This window comes from Oncorhynchus mykiss, chromosome 15, assembly GCF_013265735.2.
Source record: "Oncorhynchus mykiss isolate Arlee chromosome 15, USDA_OmykA_1.1, whole genome shotgun sequence".
Classification (NCBI taxonomy): Eukaryota; Metazoa; Chordata; class Actinopteri; order Salmoniformes; family Salmonidae; genus Oncorhynchus; species Oncorhynchus mykiss.
The window spans coordinates 36,867,596-36,885,539 of record NC_048579.1 but is presented as its reverse complement, the minus strand read 5'-3'; the positions used below and the strand labels follow the sequence as shown (position 1 = coordinate 36,885,539).

The following is a 17,944-nucleotide window of genomic DNA, read 5'->3' as shown; positions in this document are numbered from 1 at the left end:
CATTAATCTTATCATTGTCAATGATTTACAGGTCCACTTGTGAACAGAGTCCCAAATGGAACCCTACTCCCTATATAGTGCACGACTTTTGACCAGACTACAGCCCATAAGTAGTGTACAATATAGGAAATAGGGTGCCGTCGCAGACACACCTGAAGGCAGCCATGATGTGAGCTAGCTAATGTAGGGGACTGTCTGTTACCTTTCTGCGCTACAGTCAGTCAGATAGAAATACACAGACTCAACTCTTAAGTCAGCACATCCACAAGACCGCCCACACAATCTCAACACTGTCTGGCGTAAGGGCAGGGGTGGAGGGCTTCCACTCGGGCCCCGCAACTAAGGAGCCTTACGATGGAGGATTTAACCCCTTCATTGGAATTATAACACATTTTCATAAACACACACACCTGACGGTGCCACAGCTGGTAGTGAGTCTCCTCGGAGAGTCACTGAGGCCTCCAATAGTATAACACCAACAACACGATAAATGCACAGCAACAATACTCAAAACCAATTAGCAGCCATGGCAAATCACATGAACTAAATCAATATTTTCTAAAAGCCTCAACGGATTGCCTTGAGCATCTTCCTGATGTAACATATGCATTCCTTAGGGTCATAACAGACTGCTCTAAGGCCCTTGGATTATATGCACAAAAAGTCAAAGAAATAACATTAGGAGGGTTGAAACAGGAGTAATTTGATTAAATGACCAGGGTGTAGCTTATTATGCTCAGCCACAGAGAGCAGCAGGTAATAAGGGAGGGGAGTGAACAGCAATACATGTCCTGTCCAGCAGCCATCTTACCTTTTCCATAAAGGCTACTGTGAGCAGTTAGACCATAGAGATCCTGTATTTTATATAGCTGTATGGATCTCTATGAGTTGGGCTACCTACAGCCATCTTACCTTTTCCATATACTGTGAGCAGTTGGACTCTTGCAGTAAATTGGAAGCTTCCTGTTTGTAATACTCTCCCGTTTTCGTCAGAAATGGCCCTTCGAAGATTTCCTGATAAAACTGAAACACAATAAAAGAGTGTGAGCTGCATAGCGAGTTTAGAGAACACACAGAGTGCACAAACTGTACACCCATGCATAGGCATCGACATGGCTACAGTAGACCAGGGGTCACCAACCGGTCGATCATGATCTACTGGTCAATCTCCAAACATTTCAATAAAAAAAAACACAGAAAAAGCCTTGTGCTCCTACTTTCTCATTTTGTCTTGCGCTGTTGGCGGTTGCGTGCGGGTAGGCAAAGTGTTCCCATTTTGAAAGATTTAATGTGTTAGGTACAAACTCCGCCTACCCGGATGGCACGGAGAGCATATCAAGTGCACCTATAGGCCTACCGCTGGCCAATCGGATAGTTTAGATTATCGTGTCTCCCTGCAGCTTCCTCAAGTTCACAGCAAAGTTGATTTTGTGAGATTTCAAAAGTATTAAAACCATGACTAGAGAAAGACTGTCAACGAATACAGCAAAGAGATGCTGTTTTTACGAGTGAGTTTATGTTCAAGTTTTTATTCAACACGTTTATAAGCCATGAAATGCGCTGCAGCTAATAGAGGAACATGAATTTGTGCATGAGGCAATGAGACTCCAGTTTTGCCATCAGCTGAAACTAGTGGTCTCCTTTTTGGTCAGTCTCAGCGGAGGGAGGGAGAGCGGAGGAACGGTGAGAGACTGCTCCCCACATCCCTCCACTGAGACTGACCATCAGATGCAGGCACCATCATCCCAGTAAAAACAAAACATGTATTTCAATGTATGCTCCCTCAGCTGTGCCTCACAAGCAATACAACAATTGATCAATTCATTACCGACGAGATCAAAAACCTCAAGTTTTTTTTTGTTTTGTTACAATTGTCTGAGAAGAACATTGCCTGGGCAATTCAAGCATAGCCAACATGCGGTGATAATGTATTGGACCTATAGCCTAGGCTACTACACAAACCATCAAACACATCCTCTGAGCAGTTATCTCCACTCAAGCCATGAACTGAGTCTCTCCATCGTCGGAGAATGTCACTTTCATGGATACCATTTAACATCTGTGTCCAGTATGAAAGAAGTTAAAGGTAGTTTTGTGAGCTAACGTTAACTGGCGTGGAATGTTGTGCCACTCCTCTTCACTGGCTGTGCGAAGTTGCTGGAAATCGGCGGGAACTGGAATACACTGCTATATACGTTGATCCAGAGCATCTCAAACGTGCTCAATGGGTGACATGTCTGGCGAGTATGCAGGCAATGGAAGAACTGAGACGTTTTCAGCTTCCAGTAATTGTGTCCAGATCCTTGTGAAATGGGACCATGCATTATAATGCTGAAACATGAGGTGATGGCGGCAGATGAATGGCACAACAATGGGCCTCAGAATCTCGTCACGATATCTCTGTGCATTGAAATTGACATTGATTAAATGCAATTGTGGTCGTTGTCCGTAGCTTATACCTGCCCATACCATAAACCAACAGACACTCTGTTCACAACGTTGACATCAGAAAACCGCTCGCCCACACAGCGTCATACACGATGTCTGCCATCTGCCCGGTACAGTTGAAACCAGAATTAATCTGTGAAGTGCATACCTCTCCAGCGGCAATCGAAGGTCAGCATTCCCCAAATTAATTCGGTTACGACGACAAACTGAAGTCAGGTCAAGACGCTGGTGAGGACCACGAGCACGCAGATTAGCTTCCCTGAGACGGTTTCTGAGTTTGTAGCGTAATTCTAAGATTGAAACTGTGGGTTTGCACATCAGCTGTCCGGGTGGCTGGTCTCAGACAATCCCTCAGATGAAGTTGGATGTGGAGGTCCTGGGCTGGTGTGACTACACACCGTCTGCGGTTTTGAGGCCGGCTTGATGTACTGCCAAATTCTCTAAAACGACGTTGGAGGCGGTTTATGGTAGAGAAAGGAACATTAAATCCTATGGCAATCATTCTGGTGGACATTCCTGCTGTCAGCATGTTAATTGCACGCTCCCTCAAAACTTCAGACATCCATGGCATTGTGTTGTGTGACAAAACTGCACATTGGTCATGCTGCTTAATCAGCTTCTTGACATCCCACTAACAGCGATGTAAACACATTTCTGCAAAAACTTTTAGAAAATACACTTTTTGTGCTCTTGTGATCTTTTATTTCAGCTCATGAAACATGGGACCAAAACTTTACTTGTTGTGTTTATATATTTTTTAGTGTACATTACCATTGAAGTTACTGCATCACAATACCAGGCAGCCATTGCGAGAGCACCCAGGAGTTTACTAGCCTGGTTGCCATCTCTATTCAGCTATTACATTCCACTCGTCACTCCTGTCATTTGCCAAAGAAATAGGCCTTTCGGCAATCTTCAAATATGAACATTCTATCATTAATGAGCTCGAGATCAGAGGACTTGATCCTGATTCGATAACCCTCACAGCTATCAACCAATCACAATGTTTATGCAAATTAGACTGATCAGAAATCAACTTAATACATTTGATTGGGAAAATGAGGCATTCTGGAGCAATACATTTCATTGTAAACAAACATTGGGTGCGGAGGATTCACGTTTATTGTTTTTTGAACACCAGCCAATGTGATCACAGCACACCAGAGAAGCTTTCGCCATTCAAACTTCCCCGTCAGTTCATTATAAACACTGTAGCCTATTTTATATATAGACAAAAACAAATAATATAGACAAAAACAAATAACAATTAAATATATATTAATGATTATTTTCCCCATTAAAAACACTCTTACATATCTGCCTAGGTTGGAACTGTTGCTGTTAAAATACAATAAATCATCTTCATTCTGAACTGGAATAAACTGATTTATCACATCACACGGATGTAGACTAGAAAACACACACACACACACACAGTCCTAATGAGAGCATGTCTATATTCTGGGCTCTGTTTTTGACAGTGCAACACTGAGGTCATGAACAGCCTTGAAACTGTTTCAATACTTGTTTTTTAAGTATGTCAAAATTGAGAACCTTGACTCGCATAGGTATGTGGTGCCAAATTGGACCAGAACATCTACTGCTTTCTCAGTCAGGCAGGAGACCGCTTCCTGCTGTAGATGAGCAACCCAGAACTGTGTGAGTGTGTTTGCCTCAAAAAGCATCTTGCTTCAATCAGGCTATACCAGTTCAGTTCAAACTTATGATACCAGTTCAACAAAACGTATTATTGTATTTTAACAGTTCCAACCTAGACTTGTTTTCAACAATCATTTCTACAGTAAGATGTACAATAGGCCTGGTCATTTTTCATCTTCATCTGTACTGTTGCTAGGGTTGCACTATCAGTAGCTAGCTTGCTTTGACGAATGTTAGCTATTAGCTGTGTACAAGGCCAGGGGATTGTTTGAAAGAGATACTGACATTTACTACTATGAGAGTTAGTTAGTACTCCCTTATTTCCGCTCATCAACTGTTATAAAATGACAACAATGCCTTGCTAGTTGACTAACTCACTGTCGAAGCACTGTTTCCTGAAGCATTCTGCCCTGTTCTGAAAGAACTCCCTGGGTTTACCATCATGCTGTGGATGTTTGGTCAGGACGTGTCGTTTTATTAATTTGTTTGTTATGAGAGACTCATTACTTCCCCGTACAAAACACATTGTGGGCGCTCCTCGTTATAAGTTTATATGAAAGAGAGAGAAACTCATCGCTGTATATGCGTTTCATGACAATTGAGCTCAGTCAGAACTTGTGGCTAGCATGAGTCCATTTCATGACAGCGGTGAGTGATGGCGAGTGGGAATAACAAGACAGTGGCTTGAATGACAGCGCTGCATTGTGTGTGTTGCGGAGCGATCTTCAAGAAAACTGCAGAAAAAAAGATCAGGTAAACCGCAAAGCAAACTAAGCAGAGACAGCTACTAAGCAGAGACGGCTGCTAAGCAGAGACGGCTGCTAAGCAGAGACGGCTGCTAAGCAGAGACGGCTGCTAAGCAGAGACGGCTACTAAGCAGAGACGGCTACTAAGCAGAGAGAGCACTGAACAGAGAGAGCGCAGATGCACTTGGCCATATCAATTCCAGTAATTCATTCAATAATAATAAATGTACTCTGACATGTCGTGACCCACTTTGGGTAGCGACCCATACTTTAAGAAAGGCTGTATTAAAGTAACGATGGACTGTCATTTCTCTTTGCTTATTTGAGCTGTTCTTTCCATAATATGGACTTGATCTTTTACCAAATAGGGCATTCTTCTGTATATACCGACCTTGGCACAACACAACTGATTGGCTAAAATGCATTAAGAAGGAAAGAAATTCCACAAACTTTTAAGAAGGCACATTGAAATGTTAATTGAAATCCATTCCAGGTGACTACCTCATGAAGCTGGTTGATACAATGCCAAGTGTGTGCAAAGCTGTCATCAAGGCAGAGTGACTACTTTGAAGAATCTCAAATATAAAATGATTTTGATTTGTCTAACACTTTTTTGTGCTTACTACATGATTCCATGTGTTATTGTTATTTCATAGTTTTGATGTCTTCACCATTATTCTACAGTGTAGACAATAGTAAAAATAAAGAAAAACCCTTGAATGAGTAGGTGTGTCCAACATTTTTAACTGTTACTATATATATATATATATATATATATATATATATATAACACACACACACACACACAGTGGGGCAAAAAAATATTTGGTCAGTCACCAATTGTGCAAGTTCTCCCACTTAAAAAGATGAGAGGCCTGTAATTTTCATCATAGGTACACTTCAACTATGACAGACAAAATGAGAAAAAAAATCCTGAAAATCACATTGTAGGATTTTTTATGAATTAATTTGCAAATTATGGTGGAAAACAAGTATTTGGTCAATAACAAAAGTTTCTCAATACTTTGTTATACACCCTTTGTTGGCAATGACAGAGGTCAAACCTTTTCTGTAAGTCTTCACAAGGTTTTCACACACTGTTGCTGGTATTTTGACCCATTCCTCCATGCAGATCTCCAGTGGTGTTTTGGGGCTGTTGCTGCGCAACACGGACTTTCAACTGCCTCCAAAGATTTTCTATGGGGTTGAGATCTGGAGACTGGCTAGGCCACTCCAGGACCTTGAAATGCTTCTTACGAAGCCACTCCTTCGTGGCCCGGGCGGTGTGTCCTTGCTGATGGAAGGAGGTTTTTCACTCAAAATCTCACGATACATGGCCCCATTCATTCTTTCCTTTACACGGATAAGTCGTCCTGGTCCCTTTGCAGAAAAACAGCCCCAAAGCATGATGTTTCCACCCCCATGCTTCACAGTAGGTATGGTGTTCTTTGGATGCAACTCAGCATTCTTTGTCCTTCAAACACGACGAGTTGAGTTTTTACCAAAAAGTTATATTTTGGTTTCATCTGACCATATGACATTCTCCCAATCTTCTTTTGGATCATCCAAATGCTCTCTAGCAAACTTCAGATGGGCCTGGACATGTACTGGCTTAAGCAGGGGGACACGTCTGGCACTGCAGGATTTGAGTCCCTGGCGGCATAGTGTGTTACTGATGGTAGGAATTGTTACTTTGGTCTCAGCTTTCTGCAGGTCATTCACTAGGTCCCCCCGTGTGGTTCTGGGATTTTTGCTCACCGTTCTTGTGATCATTTTTACCCCACGGGGTGAGATCTTGCGTGGAGCCCCAGATCGAGGGAGATTATCAGTGGTCTTGTATATCTTCCATTTCCTAATAATTGCTCCCACAGTTGATTTCTTCAAACCAAGCTGCTTACCTATTGCAGATTCAGTCTTCCCAGCCTGGTGCAGGTCTACAATTTTGTTTCTGGTGTCCTTTGACAGCTCTTTGGTCTTGGCCATAGTGGAGTTTGGAGTGTGACTGTTTGAGGTTGTGAACAGGTGTCTTTTATACTGATAACAAGTTCAAACAGGTGCTATTAATACAGGTAACGAGTGGAGGACAGAGGAGCCTCTTAAAGAAGAAATCTTGCTTGTTTGTAGGTGACCAAATACTTATTTTCCACCATAATTTGCAAATAAATTCATTAAAAATCCTACAATGTGATTTTCAGGATTTTTTTGTCTGGTACAAGCAACTTGTCTGTCATAGTTGAAGTGTACCTATGATGAAAATGACAGGCCTCTCATCTTTTTAAGTGGGAGAACTTGCACAATTGGTGGCTGACTACATACTTTTTTGCCCCACTGTATATACATACATACATACATTAGGCCTGGCTTGCAGTCGGCGTTCCAATTCATCCCAAAGGTGTTCGACGGGGTTGAGGTCAAAAACACCTACTCTTTTAATGACAGACTGACCAGGTGAAAGCTAAGATCCCTTATTGATGTCACTTGTTAAATCCACTTCAATCACTGTAGATGAAGGGTAGGATAAAGATAGGATAAAGAAGGATATTTAAACCTTGAGGCAATTGAGAATGTGTGCCATTCAGAGGATGAATGGGCAGGACAAAATATTTAAGTGCCTTTGAACGGGGTATGATAGTTGGTGCCAGGTGCAACTGCTGTGTGCTGCAGCGTTTTTCACACTCAACAGTTTGTATTCAAATAATGCAGCTCAAGCTTTATTTTTTCATCTGTCAGGAAGAATTACAACAAGTACTGCAGAGATGGCAAAATAGCCTCAGGGACTGTTCTTAACCACTGCCTTTTCGCACGCATTTCAGCACCTGTGGCCTCACCCAGGTGGGTGCTACATGTTCTGCAATGGAGGACCAGTACCTACAGAGGAGCGGGTCCTATGGAGGAACTGACCGTCGGGGAAGCAGATGTGGTGCATTGGTGAAGCAATGTATTTTTTTCTCTCTCTGCTTGTACCTTCAACAGAAGTTACCAATCTTAACTCCCAGCCTTTCATCTGAAGCCAAATGGAGACATTCAACCTCCATCTCTACCATCTCAATTTAAAAGGTGCTGTTTGTTTTGCTTCCTATGCACTTTTAGATTATTTTCTGGAAAAGTTAAATAAATTATTATTATTAGATTCCAACAGAGCACAGCTGCTTACCTTCAGAGGAAACTTTTTCTTGTACTGTTCAACATGAACAAAGGAGTTGATAACCCCATGGATTACTTTCTGATTTGGGTCTTCGCCACACCGGTCACTGGAAGAGAAGAACACAAGCTCTATTAGTGATACTATTTCTGTTGAGCATTAACCTGTGCCTAGCTAGAGAATGTAAATAAAAGAGTAAAAGGTGACTTGTGGTTTTAAATGACATATCAAAGCAGCCTAACAGTAACCCTGAACTGTATTAGCCTGCTATAACACAGTAATAGGTACTGTTAGAACAGAGCAAATGTTCATCCTTTACCTTCACAGAAACAAACCCAGAGATCAAGTCATTATGACAATCACAAGCCGCTAAATAGGAGCACTGGACATTTTAGACCTACAGTGCATTCAGTCCTGAGCGCTCTGGAGCAGGTTTTCATCAAGGATTTCTCTGTACTTTGCTCCATTCATCTTTTCCTCAAGCCTGACGAGTCTCCCAGTCCCTGACGCTGAAAAACAACCCCACAGCATGATGATGCCACCACCATGCTTCACTGTAGGGATAGTGCCAGGTTTCCTCCAGGTGTGACTCTTCGCAATCAGGCTAGGTCTGAGAGTCTTTAGGCAAAGTCCAAGCAGGCTGTCATGTGCCTTTAACTAAAGAGTGGATTCCGTCTGAACACTCTACCACAAAGGCCTGATTGGCAGGGATGGTTATCCTTCTGAAAGGTTCTCCCATCTCCACAGAGGAACTCTGGAGCTCGGGTTCCTGGTCACCTCCCTGACTAAGGCCCTTCTCCGATTGCTCCGTTTGGCCAGGCAGCCAGCTCTAGGAAGAGGCTTGGTGGTTCTAAACTTCTTCCATTTAAGAATGATGGAGGGCACTGTTTTCTTAGGGACCATGAATGTTGCAGACATTTTTTTGTACCCTTCCCCAGATCTGTGCCTCGACACAATCCTGTCTCGGAGCATTCTAAAAAAAACAGTTTTGGCTTTGTCATTATGGGGTACAGATTGATGCGGGATTTTAAAAAAAATCTATTTAGAATAAGGCTGCAACTATGATTGCAAAATTCCAGAAACTTTCAATCAATTCCTTTGTTTTTCCAGATATCCTGGTTAGAGGAATCCAGATTTCCTTCTCATTCGTACCTGATTCCGGGAATCCTCCAACCAGGGATTTCGGGAAAAGCAGCAATTAATTGAAAGTTCCCGGAATTTTGCAAACCTAGCTGCAACGTAACAAAATGTGGAAAAATTCAAGGGCTCTGCATACTTATCGAATGCACTGTACTTCAAGCATTTCTTCTCCCAGGCTAGCCCTGCTGAATCCTACTGTACATAAACCATGAACCATGAATATAAACCATGAACCAACTTTTTGATTTCGTTCAGCAGCATCCGGATCAGGACAGCTTGCAGTGGCTCGATCATCAGCTTCCTCCACATGTCAAGTGCTAGCTGAAATGACAAAGTGGGGAGAATTGTATGAGCACATTGTCATGACTCTCCTGTGAGGATCCAAAGGATCAGGTTACAGTGTATCAGCTCTACAGAACTCTCTCTCTCCCGCAGAGAGAGGAGGGATGGATGTGGGGATTTTATGACACCTCACACACATCAAATTGTAAGGCAGCAGATTATTTATTTCTTCTCTAGCATGGACGATTGGAATTTCTTTGTGTGCCTTATGAAGAATTTACAGCCCAAAACTAGAACATTAAACCATGGACACGGGGACACTATATTTCATCCTCCAAATGCTGGTAATAATGAGAGGTGGAATATGGAAAATGTATATATCTATTTTGTGATGTCATTAAAAGTTAAATGAAAATGTTATGGCAAACAATAAGTTGAAGCGTTTTCATAATGTGTATATGATGTTTACATTCTTTAAGTTGTGTAGAAAATATCCAGATTAAAGAGAATGTTTTTGTGATGATTAGACAGTGATTGAAGATGGTATCACAATATACTATGATATTGATAGACTTGTCTCGTAACTACAGTGGTTGCTCCTGGAAAAAATCCTGGAATGAGTATGTGTGTCCAAACATTTGACTGGTACTTGCTTAATGATTTTGATTAATATTATGGTGTTTCTATTCCATGAAAAATGAAAAACCCTCTGGGTTTCTGTTAGTATGGAACGGACAATATGACGCTGTACAACGTGACGTCGGCAGTACAGTACTGGGCTATTTAGCTAAAAAATCCCTGTGTTGTGCGGGCAGGGCACGCGGAAGACCGGGGTTCAACTCCCCGACGGTGAGGAAGGAGTAGGCGGTCCTTGTAAATAAAAATTTGTTCTTAACTGACTTGCCTAGTTAAATTCAATCTGGAGTGCCTAGATCATAAATTTAGAGCATTTGTAAATTCAGACCGCACACTGGACGCTCGGGCCAAGGAGTAGGGTTGATTTGAGCGTTCTGGCCTTACAACGGCAGTCAAGCACCTAAGCTAACGTTGGGTAGCTTGCTAGCTACTTCCAGACACAAATGAGACCACTCTGACCATTTTACTAGCCCTAGCAGAGCTGGTTAGGCAGTTTTTGTGTTAACCTGAGAGTTGGTGACTAACTGTGCTGCTGGAAACAATTGTTGTGTCTTTTTGTGGAGAGCAAAACTACTGTCATTTTAATGTTGGGCTTTAATATAATTTTTTCATTTATACATTTTTTACTTGAGTTTATTTGAGTAAATACTTTAACACTTATATTTCTTAAAATTGCATTGTTGGTTAAGGGCTTGCAAGTAAGCATTTCACTGTAAGGTGTTGTTTCACGCCTGTTGTATTCGGCGCATGTGACAAATACAATTTGATTTGAAACTGATATATTGTGACATTTGTACTGGATAACTGAGATTGTAAGTAATGAGATATGATTGGAGACTTACCTCTCCTATCTCCATAAGTGGTTCGTTCATGTCAACCCCTCCGTAGCCATACTGCAAGTCTGCCTCTGTCAGTTTGTTCTTCTTGATGAACTGTGTGTTGAGGTACCTATATTAGAGAGAAGGGAGAGAAAGAGCATTACACAACATAATATTAAAATAACAACAAGTCTGTTATTAATCTACAGTTGTCCCAAAGTATTGGTAAGACTAGCTAGCTATGGGCAACCAATAACACAATACAGATTCACTAGTGTGTGAATGGCCAAGATCCCAGGGCCAATCAGACCACAGAGCGAGAACGCAAACAGATACAGTCAGGCAGACAGACACGCTAGCTCTGAAGGCTGTCATCAGACTGATCTGACCCGGGCTCTATCTACATTCTACATGACAAGTTGTTTTCACAGCTGGGCTGTCTATTTGGCATTAGCAGGACAGACAGTGATGAGAAGAGATATGAACTCAAGTTCATATATACAAAATCCTGGGACGACAACATGCTAAATGACCCTTAAAAAATGGTTGAAAGGAGCTTCTTGTAAGAAATGCTGATATCCAAAGCTGTCACTGTGGTGTGAGTTAATTTCCCAAAACATCTGCCAATGTGACATATGAAGTATCTGTAAATATCTAAAAGCGGCAGTGTTCTTTACACATGGTGCCAATCTCAGACTATATCAGAAATTAGAATTGGCTGAGGGATAAGCGCCAGCTACCCAATAGCAGTACATTTGGATCGGTTTGGGGTCCCGCGGACCGATCCCCTCATATATTAAACATTTGAACCGGGACCGATGCATTTCGGTGAATCGTTACATCCCTCTAAAACACCTCAACTTTTGACTACTGATGTGTCGAACTGCATGTAACTGTGTTGACAGTCATTGATCTACAAGTCATGCTGTCTCATCAAACTGCCCGCTGTGCCCAGCTTCACGAGTTAGGCAGCTTGTTCCTGATCTTGCACATCTGTGCAGCACATTCAGCATTCAAATGCTAAAATGGCTTGCGTGATATTACACTGTATTAGTTGAGTGGCAACCTAAGTAATTTGCATATATGCGCTATTGAAAATGTTGTTTTACTGGAACAAAAGTAAGCTATTGGAGACAACTCTCCTCTGGCTATACTTGCTCAAAGGGGCTTGCAATAGATTTTAATTTGTTTGTTCTGGTTCACCATCAGCAGTTTTGGTAGTTTTGCTTTAAACAATCAGTGTATTTGGTCTTTTTTTTATATATATAGGGTAAAGTTGATCATTTCATATGGAGGACAGCAATAACTTTTGTGAGGCGCACTGCATGGCCAAAACAAGAGGAAAAGAAAAGACACTCAGGAAAAACTTAAAACCATTTGATTTTGAGATGGGGGTAAAATCCAAAATTGTGCTATGTATTCATTGGTTATGTCATAGTTAGATTGTAAATTATAAATATTTAAACATTACTAGCTCAAATACAATCTGCAAAAATGACAAGTTAATTAGTGGGTGATAGTGATTTCAGAACCAAAGTGGGGGGACAATACAATAAACAAAGGCTAGTTTGCCCCCCACCGCCCCAATCTGATAGTCGTGTGGTAGATGCCTCTCTCTTATGGCTAAGCTCAGGTGCCGACAAAGTGCGCGCACGGACGCACACACAAGTCAGCTCAGACAGATCCAGCTCGGAGAGGCCCAGCTCATGAGCTGTATCAGCAGCAGACTTAGTTAGAATGGAAAATTCATGTTTATGCAAAAAAAATGTTGGCGCATCGAATCTCTCTCTAATCAAACCGAATTAATTCAAACTAAAACGTATCGTTCCTGTATCATATCGAAGAACATATACGTATCGAATCACCGAGACAGAAAAAGATGCACATCCCTAACATTACCTGTACAAGCAATCCATGTAATCTGCTCCCTTGCTGTACTCCTCCCAGTATCTGTGGTACATCACTAAAACCTTCTCCTCAGACTCCAGAACTTTCTGAAATTACAGATTAGAGACCCAATATCAGTTTATTACCTTGGCACTTCAATGACAAGCAGACAACAAATACAACTATTAGGCTATCCGAAGCTGAGCAATGGGAAATTAGTCAATTGTGTGAAAATGGCATTATGAACTAACATTCAGTAGATAACAGATCTAATATATTTTCCCCAAATTATGAAACGTATTTACCTTGTACAACTGTCTGACATGGTTCTCCAAGAATACCTTGGTCTCTGTGTACAATCTTTCACCCAAAGGCTCTGGGTATGCAACACACAAGGCATAGATGTCACTGATTTTAGAGTAAAGGAGTCCAACACATTCATCTGTAACACTGAGGAAAAAAATCATGCAGACAATTTATTTTCTACTGGAAAATCATTAAGTGAACTTGAGAATTTCCTAAAGTTAAACCTTAAAGGGATACTTTGGGATATGTACTTCCACAGAGTCAGATTAACTTGTGGATACCATGTTTAGGTCTCTGTGTCCAGTATGAAGGAACTTGGAGGACATTTTGCAAGCCGATGCTAACTAATGTTAGTGCAATGGCTGGAAGTCTATGGGTATGTGCTAGCAGATACCCATAGACCTCCGGCCATTGCGCTAATACTAGTTAGCATTGGCTTGCAAAACTACCTCTAACATTCTTTATACTGGACACCAACCACGTTTCCAACCACAATTTAAGTAGCCTAGTGGTTAGAGCGTTGGACTAGTAACCGGAAGGTTGCAAGTTAAACCCCTGAGCTGACAAGGTACAAATCTGTCGTTCTGCCCCTGAACAGGCAGTTAACCCACTGTTCCTAGGTCATCATTGAAAATAAGAATTTGTTCTTAACTGACTTGCCTGGTTAAATAAAGGTAAAAAAAGGAAGTTTTGGTGTAATTTGTTCATCCGACATGGTGTGATCTTTTTGTGACGGGAAATTAATTATGCAGGAAATGGCAGTGGAAACGCCTTTATGCACAAATATTGATATAATAACCACCATATCAAAGCAAATTTGGAGTCTTGCGATGATATGGTTTGTGGTCCTCCTCCTACAACTCTGGAAACCATGCAGTTTATTAGGCTACGAATTAAATAAATTATGGTGAACTTCACAGGGTAGTGAAAGTGCACGGTGATCTTGCTCCTTCTATCCAATAAATGGTTGAAAGGGGGTCTCATTCTGGTGACATGATGATTGATTATTGACTGCAGTTTGACAAATACTCTCGCTCTTATCCATAATAATCTAATGTAGACTAGAGGCCCTGAACAGCCTACCGGCACTGTATCTGTGAGCTGAGCTGTTGGTTAGAGTGCAGGTGCCAAGACCAGAGTAGGTAGCATGACAAAACTATCGGCTGAGTTTAAAATGCGATGGAAACACATTGAACTTTAGATTTTTATTTGGTAAATGAAAACGTAACCGAAAAAGTACATTTTTGTGTGCACTACATCATCATGCAATGATTTTTGTCCGCAACAAGTCCATTTGGTGGAAACATACCACTGGTGGGAAAATGCACATTTTTAATTTATGGGGATTCTAGAACATTCACATTAAAATCTGTCAGCAATTGGATGGAAACCTAGTTAAAGACATAAAAATGGTATTCATCTGACTCTGGGGAAGATAAAGTAGATAAAGGGCCTCATTGCCCAAATCCTGTAGTACCCTTTAATGGCTTGACTATGTAAGCACAGATCCGTGGCATTTTAGCCTACTAAATCAATGGCAAACTAAACCACAAAACACAGAAAGTTCAGAAACTCATAAAAACTATTTTTCTAAAGAGCTGAAACAAGGTAGGATACGAAAATCTGTCATTCCATGTGGCCCTCTCCACATAATCAAGCATCACCACAGCCTTGATTGTCGTCAGTAGCTTGTTCCATGTTTCATCAAAGTCCACCACCCGCGGCTTCAAGGACATCGTACGGCTTCTTCTTCAGGCTGATGTAAAGAGGTAAAAACAGCATGGTTATTGGTGTAATTGGACAGTACTGGAATATTGGAGCAAAGTGTTTAGAATTATAAATGCTAATTATTCATGTATGGATGTTGAATCAAGTAACTGTTAATACACTATGCCAAATGTAATCAATCCAACTACAATTAGGAATGATCTTTCCTCTTCAGGTTTGATAAACTGTTACATAATGTCTCAATAATTAAACAATACTTGGGCATACAGATTATTTAAAAAGACAGATTATTAAAACAAATAATAATTTACTGATCTGCCTGTAGCAGAACTCTAACTCTGAATATAAATTCGCAATTACAATCTCAAACACGATGTTGTGATAACAAGGTTATGACTAATTAATTTGTCAAATGACAGTTTCAAGATGGGTTCATAACCTAACTAAAAGACATCTCAAAATGTAAAAATGTGCAGGGGATGATAAATACTACTGTATCTCCTACTCAATATAGTGAAAGCACAAGTTATCACGATCATGTGAGATTGAACGTTACCCCTAAATACAATTACACCTCAACATACAAACAATCCTGTTAATAGCTAGCTAGAAGGTTATAAAATGGAATGTTCCACCCTTGTTCACGGGCGGTTGCTAGCAACCTAACGTAGCTTAAGTTAGTTGACAGTGTAAACAATCCAATCGCCAAAATATTAGTCATGCTACCCAAATCAAATATAGCTAGTTAGCGATTTGCTAACAATATGCAGTCATTCGTTGCATTAACGTTAAGTTGAACTGTCACAGGTAACAGGGTGAGTCGAATGCCAACGTTAGATATCCTGCAAGATTTATACAAGAAGGCCTGGCTAGCTGTCTAGCTACTGTAGCTAGTTAGCAGCTATCAATTTCATTCGTCATTCAAACAAGCAAGCTAAAGTTAGATAGCTTGTCAGTTTTGGAGAATATTGCAGCATGCTGCATACATATTTACCTTACTCACTGAAGTCACGAACAGTCATATTTTTCTCGAACAATGTTACACATTTACTAACTAACCATGCTAGGATGAGGAAGAAGCAACAACATAGCTAGGTAATAGTAGTAGCTAGCTTTGAGATCCAGTTAGCTAGAGCTAGGCACTTAATTCTAGCTAGTAGCGACCGATTTGAGGTAGCTAGGTAAACACGTTTACAACGTCAAATGGAGATTGTCTGTATATACATACCTCTAATAAATATATATACGTGTTATTAAAAAGTCAAGTTTCTCCGCTGTCACAAGCTTGATCTCTCACTTACAGCACTGCCATTTCCATACCTTATGGAATATACCATTGTATCAGCTGTAGGTGTACTGTAATGGAGTCGTTAAGGATGTAGTAGTCATGAGTATTCAGTATACTCATATTCGACAAATTAAATTTGTACCGTGCACAATTAAAATATTAATAACCAACAAAAGTCACAATTACAGACGGCGTCGATTCAAAGACTTATCAGAACAACATTGTAAAGTAAGACCCCTATTTTGTAATGGTGTCGGCGAAAACTACGGGTACCCGTTTGGGAGCTGTGGTAGAGCAAAGAGTCCTTTATGAAAACTAGAACTTAAACGTTTCCTTCATCCATATAAATACAAACTGTATATAAATACTAAGAGATATGCAGTATTATTCGTGTGATTGGAACGGTTAAGAAACAGTGTACTTAAAAAGTAGTGTATCATTCAAGTGGACTTGATTATTGACTGTTACACTGTACATTTATTACAGTGCTATTAATATTACAGTACCAGTCAAAAGTTTGGACACACCTACTCATTTAAAGGTTTTTCTTTTTATTTACTATTTTCGAAATTGTAGAATAATAGTGAAGACACCAAATCGATGAAATAGCACATATGGAATCATGTAGTAAGCCATTTGAATGCACAGAGATACCGTGACAAGATCCTGAGGCCCATTGTAGTGCCGTTCATCCGCCGCCATCACCTCATGTTTCACCATGATAATGCACGGCCCCATGTCACAAGAATCTGTACACAATTCCTGGAAGCAGAAAACATACCAGTTCTTCCATGGCCTGCATACTCACCAGACATGTCACCCATTGAGCATGTTTGAGATGCTCTGGATTTATGTGTACGACAGCTTGTTCCAGTTCCCGCCAATATCCAGCAACATCGCAGAGCTATTGAAGAAGAGTGGGACAACATTTCACAGGCCACAATCAGGCAAAGGAGATGTGTTGTACTGCATGAGGCAAATGGTGGTCACACCAAATACTGACTGTTTTTTTATGCGCTTAAATACTGTGATATGCAACCTGGAATAAAAATGTAAGAGGACCAGTGCTATATACAGTAGGGAGAACAAGTATTTGATACGCTGACGATTCTGCAGGTTTTCCTACTTACAAAGCATGTAGAGGCTCTGTAATTTTTATCATAGGTACACTTCAACTGTGAGAGACGGAATCTAAAACAAAAATCCAGAAAATCACATTGTATGATTTTTAAGTAATTAATTTGCATTTTATTGCATGACAAAAGTATTTGATACATCAGAAAAGCAGAACTTAATATTTGGTACAGAAACCTGTGTTTGCAATTACAGAGATCATACGTTTCCTGTAGTTCTTGACCAGGTTTGCACACACTGCAGCAGGGATTTTGGCCCACTCCTCCATACAGACCTTCTCCAGATCCTTCAGGTTTCGGGGCTGTCGCTGGGCAATACGGACTTTCAGCTCCCTCCAAAGGTTTTCTATTGGGTTTAGGTCTGGAGACCAGTACCTTGAGATGCTTCTTACGGAGCCACTCCTTAGTTGCCCTGTCTGTGTGTTTCGGGTCGATGTCTGTTAAAGGAATTTTTATCAATGATGACTAATTATGTATACATTTCAATCAGGACTGACTAGTCCAAATGCTATTATGTACTGTACATGTATGAATTTTCTCTCTTGCTCCCATTCCCAATTGTATATAATTTAGTCAGGAGTTTAGAACAATGCCTTGGTACAAATGAATGGACTATCTCCAGACTGTCTAGAATGCTTATCTACACTGAATGACCTTGGCTTTAGGCGAGGAGGGAAGGCTTGAGAACTATAGGGCCTCTCTACCAGTGTCAAGAAGAGATAGAACATTTA

The 17,944-nt window shown here is 40.8% G+C and overlaps 1 protein-coding gene across 6 annotated transcripts in view; it reads right to left on the bottom strand.

Moving 5' to 3' along the window:
- Positions 1-16,327, bottom strand: part of LOC110490032 (cullin-2) — a 32,852-nt gene extending 16,525 nt beyond the window's left edge. For 4 of the 6 annotated variants that reach the window (XM_021563121.2, XM_021563123.2, XM_021563122.2 and 1 more), the window contains exons 1-8: positions 16,021-16,326; positions 14,682-14,820; positions 13,064-13,166; positions 12,771-12,865; positions 10,896-11,001; positions 9,374-9,456; positions 8,008-8,104; positions 913-1,023 (exon numbers count right to left, since the gene is read on the bottom strand). In XM_021563121.2, coding sequence (XP_021418796.2) covers positions 913-1,023; positions 8,008-8,104; positions 9,374-9,456; positions 10,896-11,001; positions 12,771-12,865; positions 13,064-13,166; positions 14,682-14,800 — 714 coding nt within the window. In that variant the 5' untranslated portion in view covers positions 14,801-14,820; positions 16,021-16,326. Of the gene's footprint in view, positions 1-912; positions 1,024-8,007; positions 8,105-9,373; positions 9,457-10,895; positions 11,002-12,770; positions 12,866-13,063; positions 13,167-14,681; positions 14,821-15,786 lie in introns of all 6 variants that reach the window. The other 2 variants (XM_021563120.2, XM_036944325.1) reach the window with 2 other exon arrangements.
- Between the last annotated feature and the right edge of the window lie 1,617 nt (positions 16,328-17,944).